General features: G+C 40.8%; 1 protein-coding gene across 1 annotated transcript; it reads left to right on the top strand.

Moving 5' to 3' along the window:
• Nucleotides 1–212: 212 nt before the first annotated feature.
• LOC6052807 lies at nucleotides 213–10,108 on the top strand. Its single transcript, XM_001868977.2, has 8 exons — nucleotides 213–318; nucleotides 563–643; nucleotides 1,978–2,178; nucleotides 2,243–2,624; nucleotides 6,938–6,969; nucleotides 7,189–7,269; nucleotides 8,932–9,132; nucleotides 9,192–10,108. The coding sequence occupies exons 1-8, from the start codon at nucleotides 307–309 to the stop codon at nucleotides 9,552–9,554; spliced, it is 1,353 nt and encodes a 450-aa protein (XP_001869012.2). The 5' UTR covers nucleotides 213–306; the 3' UTR covers nucleotides 9,555–10,108.
• Nucleotides 10,109–13,378: the final 3,270 nt, after the last annotated feature.

The raw sequence follows: 13,378 nt of genomic DNA, 5'->3' as shown, positions 1-13,378 counted from the left end.
CCTATCGGTGTAGGTTTCGCTCTCCGTCGTTTTATGACACATTGAAGACATGGAGAGCACTGCAGTGACGCATTCAATTGCTGAATGCTGCTCTACCCTTCGCCGCCGATCGTATGTTAGTCTAGCGATCTAGACTGGAGAGTTTCTGGCCGGCCACTCACGATCATGTTCGGCATTTTGCGGGGCGACATCCCTGATCGAGGGTGGAGTTGGGTATAAAAGCTGGTAGTCGCAATCGGAAAGGTATCATTCGCAGTTTTCAGTTCGTTCTAGAAGCAGTTCTAAGTAAAACCATCTCCCTCAAAAATGGCCTTCAAAGTGAGTGTTTTGTGTGTGTGATAGTTGGACAATGTTTTTTCTAAAGGACTTCCAGAGGATTCCACCAGGTCCTTCAACAGGATCAGCTCGGAAGTTGGCAAAGTGTTGTGATAGTTTAACGATTTCCAAATCCAATAGTGAACTGATCAGTTGAAGAGATTCTTTGGGGGAATCCTTGTGGAAGAGTTTCTGGAGCAGAGTGACCAAGAGTGATACTAAGGATTTCTATTCTCCTTTTCTGCAGCTCGTTGTGTGCCTGGCGTTCCTCGGAGTTGCCGCCGCTGGTCTTGTCCCGCTGCACGGAGAATACAAGGGAGACTACTACGTATGTATCGTAAGGGTGGGAAATGTCACCGTCTAGACCTGTCCAGTCGTGTCCCAACGATTGACGGTGGGAATTGGCCTTAACATTTATGGATTGATGGATTGTTAGATATCAGAGCAAAGTTGGACATTGTTTATCGATTTAAAGTAAAGTGTTATTTATGATTTTGGATTTTTTTTTTCAAATAATCAAGATTTAAAATTTTTCAATTTCAATCCTGTACTAAAGCAAGCACAACAATTTTAGAGATAACTCAAAGAAATCATATTTTATGTAATACTTCACTGAAGTTCTTTTCAAAAACTCTTCAACTCAGCTAAGCAGCTGACTTCCCTAAGCTTCCATTCTAAATTGCTTGTATTTTCAATGCACTCAGTTTAAGGTCAAACTTTATGACCTATGTGTGCTTCATACAATTCCATGATTAACGACCCAACCTTGATCGCATTTCGCAACCTTCCTGCTGCATCGGTGATCTACACAGTGCAGCGACGAACCTCCCCAGTTTTGTTCTAATTAGTGCTAAATGTGTTTTTCACTCTCGCTGATCTCGCCAGCATGTAGCTGTAATGTGAGGAGTCGCCTTCAGCGATTCCCACCTTGATCAGCTATAACTGAACTAATGATCGATGATCTTCTCGGGCTCTGCTGCATCGATTGAATATGAATTACACTGCAACGAGTTACTCGGGAAACAACTCAATTTCCATATTTTTCTCACTTGGAAGTCAACGCAAGAGAAGACTTCATCCACTTCAGCGAACAGCTAAGCGACGAACCTCAAATTTTTCCCTATAGTAGCCACCAAACCCTCCTCAGGGCATAACAGTCTCTGTTGTGACAGGTCTCATTCATTCGAAGCAAAAAAGTTGCAAGCCAAGTTACCTTCCACAATGTCGTCCATAAAAACCGACCCGAAAAGCACGAGCCGATCGAGCACTGCCAACATGATCCGGAGATAGGCGATAAATTGATTTTAATCACCCTGCAAATTGCCGCCAACTGAGAGGGGGTCATAGAGTAGGATTGAAGACATGTTGGGCTTGATTTTAAAAGTCGCGTGCAGTCTTTGATGCTAATCTATGAAAACCGCTTTGATCATGTCGAAAAATTAAACGGCCCATAAAGAGGTAGTGGAACGGCGCCCGGTCGTGAGACTGGATCAAATTATTGCACTTTTTGTTTTACTGCAATGCTTCGTACGTTCGACCTGCTACAGAATGTTAAGGTCAAGTTCACTACGCCGGTCTTATAACGGAGTTCGGTGTAAAGAATGGCTTGTCCACGCGAATTACTCAACGTTTTCTTCTTCTTCTTTTTCGTTTCTTCTACAGTCCCACCCCCAGTACTCGTTCAACTACGGAGTCCATGACGGTCTGACCGGTGATGTGAAATCCCAGGTCGAGAGCCGTGATGGAGATGTTGTCAAGGGACAGTACTCGCTGGTCGAACCCGACGGTTCGGTGCGCACCGTTGACTACACCGCCGATGACGTGAATGGATTCAACGCCGTCGTCACCAAGTCCGGCCCATCGGTAAGTTTTGGGTGAACTTCCGACTCATTTAAATGCTTAAAGTAACCACGAACTCTTCCACCAGGTCCACGCTGCCCCAGCCGTCGTCAAGACCGTTGCCCCAGCTGTCGTTGCCCATGCTGCTCCCGCTGTCTATGCCGCTCCAGCCTACGCCCATGCCGCCCCAGCTGTCGTTAAGACCGTTGCTGCCCCAGCTGTGTACGCCTCGCACGCCGCCCCAGCTGTCTACTCGCACGCCGCTCCGGCCGTGTACGCCGCCCATGCCCCAGCTGTCTACTCGCATGCTGCCCCCGCTGTGTACGCCGCCCCTGCCCTGAAGACCGTCGTTGCTGCCCCGGCCTACGCCCATGCCGCCCCAGCTGTGTACGCTTCGCACGCCTATGCCCCGTCCCATGCCAGCGTTGAGTACCACGGCAAGTACGCCGGTGCCCCAGCTTACTACCACTAAACGGATGTCCCCACCCCCAACGGAACGCCACTGTCTCGGAAGCCGCTCCTGCGTGCCATCTATCGGTGACGGAGTGAAATGCGCACTGCCAACCGTTATTTATTTCAATCGTCCCCTCTCCCCTAGTCTATCACTCCACTCTATCGTATTCCTCCAACAGTCACACGATAGACAGCAAACTCAGAAGTAGCAATTTCCGGTGATTCTGGATCGGGAGTACCGACAAAACGACGACGCATCTTCCATCGAACAATGAATTTGTAAATAGCGACTGCCACAGAAGAACAAACGTGATCAAATTTTAGATATTTAGAAACGCAACTATGCAAGATTTCCCCCACCCCCAACTCTCTGTCTTAAGTGCAGAGAAGTGGACAACTGGAGAACCTACAAATTCTTTGTAGAGTGTGCTAGCAAAGTGCGACTGCTAAACGTGCAAATACTCATATGTACACAGTTGACAACAACAAAAAAACGAGAAGAAGACCATTTTTGTACAGAGATGAAACGTACCGATGATGATATTAATTTTAATACAAAGTCAATGAAAAATGAACCCTTTATTTTTATGTTTTACATCCGAAAATCTTCCAAAATTAAGTACGTCTTCATATCAAGCAAAACAATGAAAATGGGCAAAATAAACTCCTTGTTTAAACTTCGACATTGGTTCAATTATATTGTTATGCTAGTGGGCGAAAATCATTGTAAATTGTTTGATTTGTTTTAAGTACCGCTATCAGGGGTGAAATTGAGCCAAATAAAAATGCTGAAATTTGTTTGACCCAATATCACCCCTGCACGGATATAATTCTTGTAAGCATTTCCGGTAACTCTATGTTTTCGAATTCGTAAACTTTGAAACGTCATTTTGCTCTCGATTTCGATGTAAATGTTTTCAAAATCGACAACATGTTGTTTGAAATCTGAAAACACGACACAATGGCCAAATAAAACAAATACGAGCCAAGGGACCACCACCCCAATATTTTTATTTATTTAAATCATTCTGTTTCCCTTGGAAGTTGTTGTAAAACAATATTTTCAACTAGACATGCATCCTCTCTAACTCCTCTTTTTAAAGAACTTGTTTGGCATTAAGCGTTGATGATACCCAGCATGTTGTGCCAGTGATTAGAGTATACTAATTACGCTAATCTTTAAGGCTCCCGAAGACCCTGAGAAATAATATTGAAAACCAAGTGAGATATAGGGCAAGAACCATTAAGTGCACTCAAAGAGCATTTAAGAAGTTCTTCGTGAGAGCTTAGGAGCACATTCACATGAAAAAATAGCTGAAATCGGTAGAACAAGCTGAGTGCCGTTCAGAAGAGCTCTAAGTGCCGATGCATGCATGTTTCAGCAGTTTTTTTTTAACAAAATAAAAATCATACAAATCATTTTAAGTTGAAAAATTGGATTATCAATCGAAAAGTACTGTACTATAAAAGTTTGATAAAGTGCACCATTTTTGAGTTAAAGCCAGTTTTAAGAAAAATTATTGAACAAAATACAGGTCGTTAATCGATAAAATTATCGTCGTAATCTATCGTTATCGTTATTTCGATAATTTTATCGGCAATAATCTTACTGCCGATAATGGACGATAATTCTTTTTTATAAATCTTTCTAAAATCGATTGATTCAACCATAGCATGTTAGATGTTCAATGCTTTCACTAAGTTTTTTTGAAAATGTAGTAAGTTTCAAAGTTTAAATATGTACTCAAAACTGTTCACAAAATACCGTATTTTTATCAAAAATACTAAAATTTTCATAATTTGCAAAATGGGTATTAATCGAAGCGAAATTTTTCAGGATATTAAAGGTTTTTTTTTGGAAAATACTAAAATTTTCACAAAAAAACGTATTTTTTAGAAATTACTCGAATTTTTTAAATTCGAACTATGGGTATAAAATAAATTGAAATTTGGAATGCTTTTTCAGTTTATTAAAGTTTTTTTTAGAAAAATACTAAAATTATCACAACATGCAAAGTTTTGCTTCATTAGATAACCATATTGTAAATTTTGAAAATTTGAGTATTTTTGAAAAAATCTTTGAAACTCTAATAAACTGAAAAAAGAATACAAAATTTCGCTTCGTTTGAAACCCATATTGCAAATTATGAAAATTTGAGTATTTTCGAAAAAATACAGTATTTTGTGAACAATTTTGAGTACATATTTTACTTTGAAAGTTACTAGATTGGCAAAAAAGTTCTTAGTTACAGCATTGAAAATTTAACATGATATGGTTGAATTAAACGATTTCAGAAAGATTTTAAAATGAGTTATCGAGCATTGAAAGGGCAACGAGAACCTTCAGGACTTCCTGTGGGATGTCAACGAATCCTCTCATCGAAGCACTCCTCCGTCAACAACTGTGATATTAGTTTTAAGCCAAACATAGATCTAGGGTTTTTTTTTTCTTAAAATTTATTTTCCCTAAAAGAGCACGCAGCTAGCAAAATCTAAACGTAGAAACATGTCAAAATTATTCGCTCTACAGCATTGCCTTGGCGTTCTCGATTGCGAGATTCCTACTCGAAACTAGGTGTTCGAAGGCTTGATTGTTGAGGCAATTGCAAACCTCTTTTTACACCTTAGCTTCCATCCACCCCGGGATTCGAACTGACGACCTTTGGATTGTTAGTCCAACTGCCTACCAGCGACTCCACCGAGACAGGACCCAGGGAGACGACTCCTACACCTGGACTGAGCTAACGACCCAACCTTTTTAGGTTAGTCCGGGGCCAACATTTACTTCCCTTCCGACGGAAGGCGTGATCAGACAAATCTCGTCTCGAAAAATGCCACCGGCACCGTCTGGGATCGAACCCAGGCCGACTGGGTGAGAGGCAATCACGCTTACCCCTACACCACGGTCCCGGTGATCTCAGTTGAAAGGTTCTCCAAATCTCTGAATTGCAAATGTAACAGCCTGGAGCAGAACTGTTAAATTCTAATAAACACTAATTGAATTGAATTGAAAATGAGTTATCGTCCATTATTATCGCCGATAGAATTATCGAAATAACGATAACGATAGATTATAGTTATCGTCCAATGCTCCAATGCTCCGAAACGGAGTCATATTTTGGAAAATCAATTTGTCACTAATTTTGCTTTCTGGTCCTATGGTTGATGAAATAGGCCTTACAAAGTACATTCTCCTAATTGACCCTCAATTTTCAAGCGATGATATCTTAGAAATCATTGATCAGATTTCAATGTTAAAAAATAAAATTTATGTGAAATTTTAGCAACTTTATTTGATTTTTTGAAATCTAAAAATATTTTCAATAATGCTTCTATCATATTTTTAGCCCTAGCCCTGTTGAAATATAAGTCGTTTATTCAATTTTAACTACTAAAACATATAATTTCTTATTGAAAGCGATTAAATTAGTCAAAACCGAGTTTGTGTGTGAGTTTTTTAAAATGGTTAAGTTAATTTTAGAGTGTGACTATTTTTTCCGAATCATAACCTACAAATTTGCCGAAGGCTCTAAATCAATTTGGTAATCCCTTCTCGAGGTATCGATTTCCAATTATTTATAGCACTTTTTTATGGGCAGCCCACAAATTTGTATGGAGACATGTGAGAAGAAAATAATTATGAAAAATGTTTCATACAAATAAAAAATAAAACAATGAATAGTCGATTTGCGAAATTCTACAGATTTGCTCCCCTAAAAATATTTTCAAAAATCATAGTGTTTTTTTGCAATTCAACTGTTAGTTTTTTTTTTAAAGTGAATTAAAAAAATAATTCATATTACCCTGCATCATTTTTAAAGCACAGTGCATAAAACCACCTTCTTTCCAAAATAAAGATTGGGGTTCTTAGCGCACCTTTGAACACCCTTCGCGAAAACGCGTATAACGAACAACCGTTGTGCACTGTATCCTACAGCGTTCTGCAGCATGCAATACGCTGCCTGCCGAGTTGAACCTCCGCCTTCCGTCTTCTACCGACTGATCGACGACGCCCAGCAGCTCCGGCAACATGAACAACGCAACGCTCAACATTCTGAGCTCCTCGGCCTATCCGCTTAAGTTTTGCTCTCGATCTCTCAAACCGTTTTATGACACACAACTTGTATTGGAAACTTGGAGAGCGATTGAGCTGTACCTTAGTCTAGCGATCTAGAAGTGAGAGTTTTGCTGGCCACTTGCGAGCATGTTCGGAATTCTACGAACCGCGGCGACATCCCTGATCGAGGGTGGAGTTTGGTATAAAAGCTGCCGGTCGCAATCGGAAAGGTATCATTCGCAGTATTTAGCTCGTTCTAGAAGCAGTTCTAAGTTAACTCATATCCCTCAAAAATGGCCTTCAAAGTGAGTGTTTTGTGTGTGTGATTTGGGACAACGTTTGCTCGAAGGGACTTCCAGAGGATTCCATCGGGTCCTTCGACAGGATCAGATTCCAGAGTTGACAAAGTGTTGTGATAGTTGAACGTTTTCCAAAATCAACAGTGAACTGATCAGTTGAAGTGATCCTTTGGGGGAATCCTGACCAAGAGTGATACTAAGGATTTCTGTTCTCCTTCTCTGCAGCTCGTTGTGTGTCTGGCGTTCCTCGGAGTTGCCGCCGCCGGTCTTGTCCCACTGCACGGTGAATACAAGGGAGACTACTACGTGAGTATTGGCAGGATGGGAAAAATGTCACCGTCCAGAACAGTCCAGTCGTGGCTGTGGGAATTGATCTTAACAATTATGTGTCTGTCCCCTGTAGTGTATTAGATTGATGGATAGTAGAGCAGAGTTGGATGTTGTTTATCGATTTGACTCCATACATTTCCATGATTAACCTTAATCGCATTTCGCAACCTTCCTGCTGCATCGATGACCTACAGACAGGTTGCTATAAACCTTCTCGGTATGGATGTAATTAGTGCGATAAATTTGATTTTCACTCTAGCTGAAATCGAAAACATATGTTTGTAATGCGAGGACTACCTTCAGATTTTTAGAGTCTGATCAGTTACAGCTAATGATCGATGATCTTAACGAGACGCTGTATCGATAGAGTATGAATTACGCTATGTTGACTTGGGGCATCTCAATTGCTATAGAATTCAACAACTACGGCGGACCATTAAGCTACGAACCACAAATTTTGTATTCATTGTGGTGTCAAACCGTCCTCAGGGCATAACAGTTTCGGTTGTGACAGGTCTCACCCGAAAAAATGGCAAAATTGCCTCGAGCAATGTCGTCCAAAAACACAGGCCCGACAGCACGAGCCGATCGAGCATTTTCGACCGACATGATCCGGAGACAGACGATAAATTGATTGTGATCACCTCATCTATGGAAACAGTTTCGATCATGTTTAAACATTAACTGGCTGAGGTACAGCCATCCCTCATATTCGGAACAGTTTACAGATCGACCAATGTTCAAAAAATCATAGCAAATCGATAATTGAACTTAATGATTCGCTTTTACCTTCATTTGAAAGCTTTTCTTGCGATCTTTCGAATGCTGTATAGAACAACTGCAAATTTAACTTTTATATCAAGTTTTTGAAGAAAAACTTTTACCCTTGAAATCCACAAATTCGGAACACTTTTTTCTTACGGATGTAAACAAACTTTGGATCTCTCCAGGAGTACATATTTGTAACAAAATAATGACTTCACACACAGCTACCAGTGAAACTCAAGCTTAGTGATGTTTTATGAATGGTCTGATAACTTTATTTGTGAAAATATCAGTTAAATTCAGGTGTTCCACAATTGTGGGAGGCACAATAACATCCCACAATCATGGAACAGGCAATTTGGAGGCAGTATTTTGCTGCTCAGGATAAAATAGTCTTGAAATGAAGTTTTTTGTTCAAAAAGTACTACTTTTACTGGTGAAATAGCAAGAAAATGTCCAAATAAAGGTCATAAAAATAGTAGGGTCGAGAGAAAAGCTGCATTTGGCATGCTATTGATAAATTATCACAAAAGTGTTCCGAATTTGTGGGTGTTCCGAATATGTGGGATGACTGTATACGATTATAAAACGGTAGTCGAACGACATCAAGTTGCGAGTCTGATCAAATTATTGCACTTTTTGTTTTGCTACAATCCTTGAACCGGGGTCAACAACAGGTACACAATACTCTGTCACTAACAAACAGAATCTCATTGTACGACCTCCTGGTCAATATTTAAAACAAAAACTTGCTACGGAATGTTAAGGTCAAGTTCACTACGCCGGTCCCGTAACGGATTTCGGAGTAAAGCTCAACTTGTCCACGCGAATCACTCAAGATTTCCTTTTTCTTCTTTTTCGTTTCTTCAACAGTCCCACCCTCAGTACTCGTTCAACTACGGAGTCCATGACGGTCTGACCGGTGATGTGAAATCCCAGGTCGAGAGCCGCGATGGAGACGTTGTCAAGGGACAGTACTCGCTGGTCGAGCCCGACGGTTCGGTGCGCACCGTTGACTACACCGCCGATGACGTGAACGGATTCAACGCCGTCGTCACCAAGTCCGGCCCTTCGGTAAGTTTTGGACGAACTTCCGACTGAACTTTTACGATAACCACGAACTCTTTAATCAGGTCCACGCTGCCCCAGCCGTTGTCAAGACCGTTGCCCCAGCTGTCGTTGCCCATGCTGCCCCCGCCGTGTACGCCGCCCCAGCTGTCGTTAAGACCGTTGCTGCCCCAGCTGTGTACGCCTCGCACGCCGCCCCAGCTGTCTACTCGCACGCCGCCCCGGCCGTGTACGCCGCCCATGCCCCAGCTGTCTACTCGCACGCTGCCCCCGCTGTGTACGCCGCCCCTGCCCTGAAGACCGTCGTTGCTGCCCCAGCCTACGCCCATGCTGCCCCAGCTGTGTACGCTTCGCACGCCTATGCCCCGTCCCATGCCAGCGTTGAGTACCACGGCAAGTACGCCGGTGCCCCAGCTTACTACCACTAAACGGATGTCCCCAGCCCCAACGGAACGCCACCGTCTCGGAAGCCGCTCCTGCGTGCCATCTATCGGTGACGGAGTGAAATGCGCACTGCCAATCGTTATTTATTTCAATCGTCCCCTCTCCCCTAGTCTATCACTCCACTCTATCGTATTCCTCCAACAGTCACACGATAGACAGCAAACTCAGAAGTAGCAATTTCCGGTGATTCTGGATCGGGAGTACCGACAAAACGACGACGCATCTTCCATCGAACAATGAATTTGTAAATAGCGACTGCCACAGAAGAACAAACGTGATCAAATTTTATATATTTAGAAACGCAACTATGCAAGATTTCCCCCACCACAAACTCTCTGTCTCAAGTGCAGAGAAGTGGACAACTGGAGAACCTACAAATTCTTTGTAGAGTGTGCTAGCAAAGTGCGACTGCTAAACGTGCAAATACTCAAATGTACACAGTTGACAACAAAAAAACGAGAAGAAGACCATTTTTGTACAGAGATGAAACGTACCGATGATGATATTAATTTTAATACAAAGTCAATGAAAAAAAAAACCATATTATTTTTTCAATGAAAATATCCGAAAGTCGAAACTACATAAACATAAATTAACACTTGCAGCCAATGTTACTGCCATGTCCTAGTACTAAATATCAGTAGATCTGAAATTCAATGTCAATAGATAAATTGTTATATTTGCATTAGGGCAGTTCCACTGCGTTACAATGAGACATCAGTAAAAATTTTGACTGCATGATGCATCTCAAATACTATCCTAAGTTTGTTTCTTCAAAAAGAGTGTATTTCAATACAAAAGTGAGTTTCTGGCCTATTTTGCAAATACCACTTTTAGTTACCGTCATCTGGGGCGAATCGGGTCACATGAGCAGAGTTGGAACAGCTTTTTTAGCCAGCTTTTTGTCAATTTATTTTATTTGAAACTTTCAAATGATTTTAAATTGCTGTATTCAGACTGTAGTCCCGATTCGCTGCAGTTGACGGTCTCACAAGATTTTGCTGCCTGTTTCAAGTTTTTTATTTCATTTTAATTTACAAAACTCGTCACATTTATAGCAAATTTTTTTTTTAACTTTAAACGAGCCTTACGTGACCTTATTCCACATGACTCGTTGTGAAGCACAAATGAGTGTTGCACAGACTCGATTTTCCGTAGACTAGGTTACCAAAAGTTTCGATTTTACGAAGCTCTCCATTAAAAACATTGAGCAATCAAATGATACAATAAATGTTTTCTTATTTTATTTTGTTTTTTTTTTTTAATATCGAAATCAGGCACCCCAAATTAGTAATTTTTTCCTCAAGTTCAGCTTACGCTGAAAAACAAACTTGAAAATACAGCTCTTCGTAGTTAATGATAAAAATACTTATTTTCAAATGATTGAATCTCATTAATAAAATTATATATTTTGAATAGATGAATCAGATTTTAACAAGAATGGTTCATTGCTTATCATTGAAATTCATCAGATATTTGCTAAAATATTGTGTATATTTGAATAAAAATGCTTTTGTGGTAATACAGTGGACTCTCTGCGAGTCCACTGTAATTCAGAAACAACTTTTTCATGACTTTGTTCGACTTCATGTAAAAATCATGCCAATGCTTCCAATTGGAATTCTTGTAGCTTGAAAAATGTTAACTAATAAAAAAATGTAAACACAACGTTTTGGATGGAATTTTGAGTAAAACAAAAATTTGTTTGATGAAAATCTCTTTGTTTTAGAACTGTTTTTCTATCGACGAATTCAGATCAAGGAAAATACTTTTTTAAAGGTCACATCTGCATAGGAAACCCATGACACATAATTGTTATGAAAATTTACTCGAGACTTTAGTAGAAAATAATTGTTGCTTTCAAAAGAAATTAATTCAATGGTTATCTTAAAACGTATTCAGACGCAGCTACAAATAGCATTTTCGAAGTTTCTCTCATTAGTTTGAAACAAAAATAAAAATCATCATAAGTTTTAAACAATTATACCTAGAAGCCATTTTTTGTTTCAAAGTTTTAGTATAAAGGATATTTTTGTTTCTGGGAATACATTATTTATTTATTTTTAAACTGTTTGTCAATATAAAAAAATCAATTTGGAATATGGGCGAGAAGAGGGAAAGCATTTCTCGTTATCGAGCGAGAACTTCTAGTACTTTTCTCTTCTCGCTCGCGCTCGCATTTTCGTTTGCGTTCTAGCTCTCACCGCGAGCGCTCGCGAGCGCCTCGTGCTATCCGTTTTTTCAAGCTAGCAATTTGTTTATCAGGGGTATGAATGCGAACCATTCAATGGTATAGAGGTGTAACTTCAATCGCTATGTTGTTTTTTGTTCGTTTCTAACACGTTCAACTTCTCGCGAACGGGCAATTCTGGCTCGCGAGGAAGCCCGTTCGCGAGCGGAGGAGAGCACGGGCAATCGGTGAGTTTCTCTCGGCAGCTCGAGACTCGCGGCGAGAACTCGAGAGAGAGGAATTTTTCTCGCGAGAGCGCGAGAAGTTATCCATCACTATGAAGTAGAGCATATTCAAAGGCATTTTTTCAATGTTGTTTCGCGCAATGAAAAAGATAAAAAGATAAAAAGCAAAAGGCTACAAATTTTTAAGCAAAGCAATCAACTTTAACGACCCCCGGGTCTTTTGTGGTCTCTGTTGCAAGTTTCTGCTCATTTCTAGGCGTCCGAAGGTTATGTGTGGTGAGTCACCCAAAACCTCTTTTACGCAAATGGACCGACGTTTTACTTCCCCATCCGATAGAAGATCAGGAGGATACGGCGGGAATCTAACCCGCGCCCCATAGCAGCCGAAGCCACTAACCACCGCGCCACGAAACCCTAGTCCATACCACATACAACTAAAAGTCACCAAATCGATCAGAAAAATCATTTTCAAGATAGATTTTTGTGTTTTTTAACTAAACTGTTTGAAGATTTGTTAACAAAACTAAAAATGCATAATCGCTTTTTAGGTCATACACAAACAAAATGAGTAATATTACATCAGGAACTGGTGAATTTTCATTAGATTCACATTTTTACACATTTTTTAAGTAATATTACTCAAAAAAGAGGTAATATTCAACCTACCAAATTTCGACCTTCCAAAATTCCTTTTTTTCTGTGTAGCAAACGACTCAATTTTGCGTGCTTGAATGTGATTTAAGAATGCGTTTTGCTTGATATAAGTCAAAAAACTTTCGTTGGAGTTTATATGAAGAACAAACTAATGGAGCCCACAGGTATAAATGGCAACATATGAGAAGAATTGACTAAACCTTTATCACTTCACTGTAGATTGGTCACTTCTGATTTTTTTTTTTTGAGTTTATCACAAAAATGACAGCTCGAGCCAGTGTATACGGTGCATAAACTAAATCCAACGTCAATCTCTCATGACCGTATTGCACCATACCAAACGGCGTTCTGCAGCGTGCCGTGAGTTCAAGTTTGATCTGAACCTACAAAGTCACCGAATCGACGCCGCCCAACAACTACACCGAGCAAACGATCGAGCGAAACAAGAGCAACACGCTCAAAGTTCTGAACTCCTCGGCCTACCGTAGTTGCTCTCTATCTCTCCGTTTTATGACACACATGACTCTAATTGAGACTTGGAGAGCAGCGAGCCGTGTACTAGTTACCCTTCGCCACCGTCGTACGTTTGTCTTCCGATCTAGAAGTGAGAGTCTACGCGGGGAAAATCTGCGCCCGACCACTCGCGATCATGTTCGGCATTTTGCGGCTCGACATCCCTGATCGAGGGTGGAGTTGGGTATAAAAGCTGCCGGTCGCAATCGGAAAGGTATCATTCGCA

Source organism: Culex quinquefasciatus, chromosome 3, assembly GCF_015732765.1.
Source record: "Culex quinquefasciatus strain JHB chromosome 3, VPISU_Cqui_1.0_pri_paternal, whole genome shotgun sequence".
Taxonomy (NCBI): Eukaryota; Metazoa; Arthropoda; class Insecta; order Diptera; family Culicidae; genus Culex; species Culex quinquefasciatus.
This window is presented reverse-complemented; position numbering and strand designations above follow the sequence as displayed.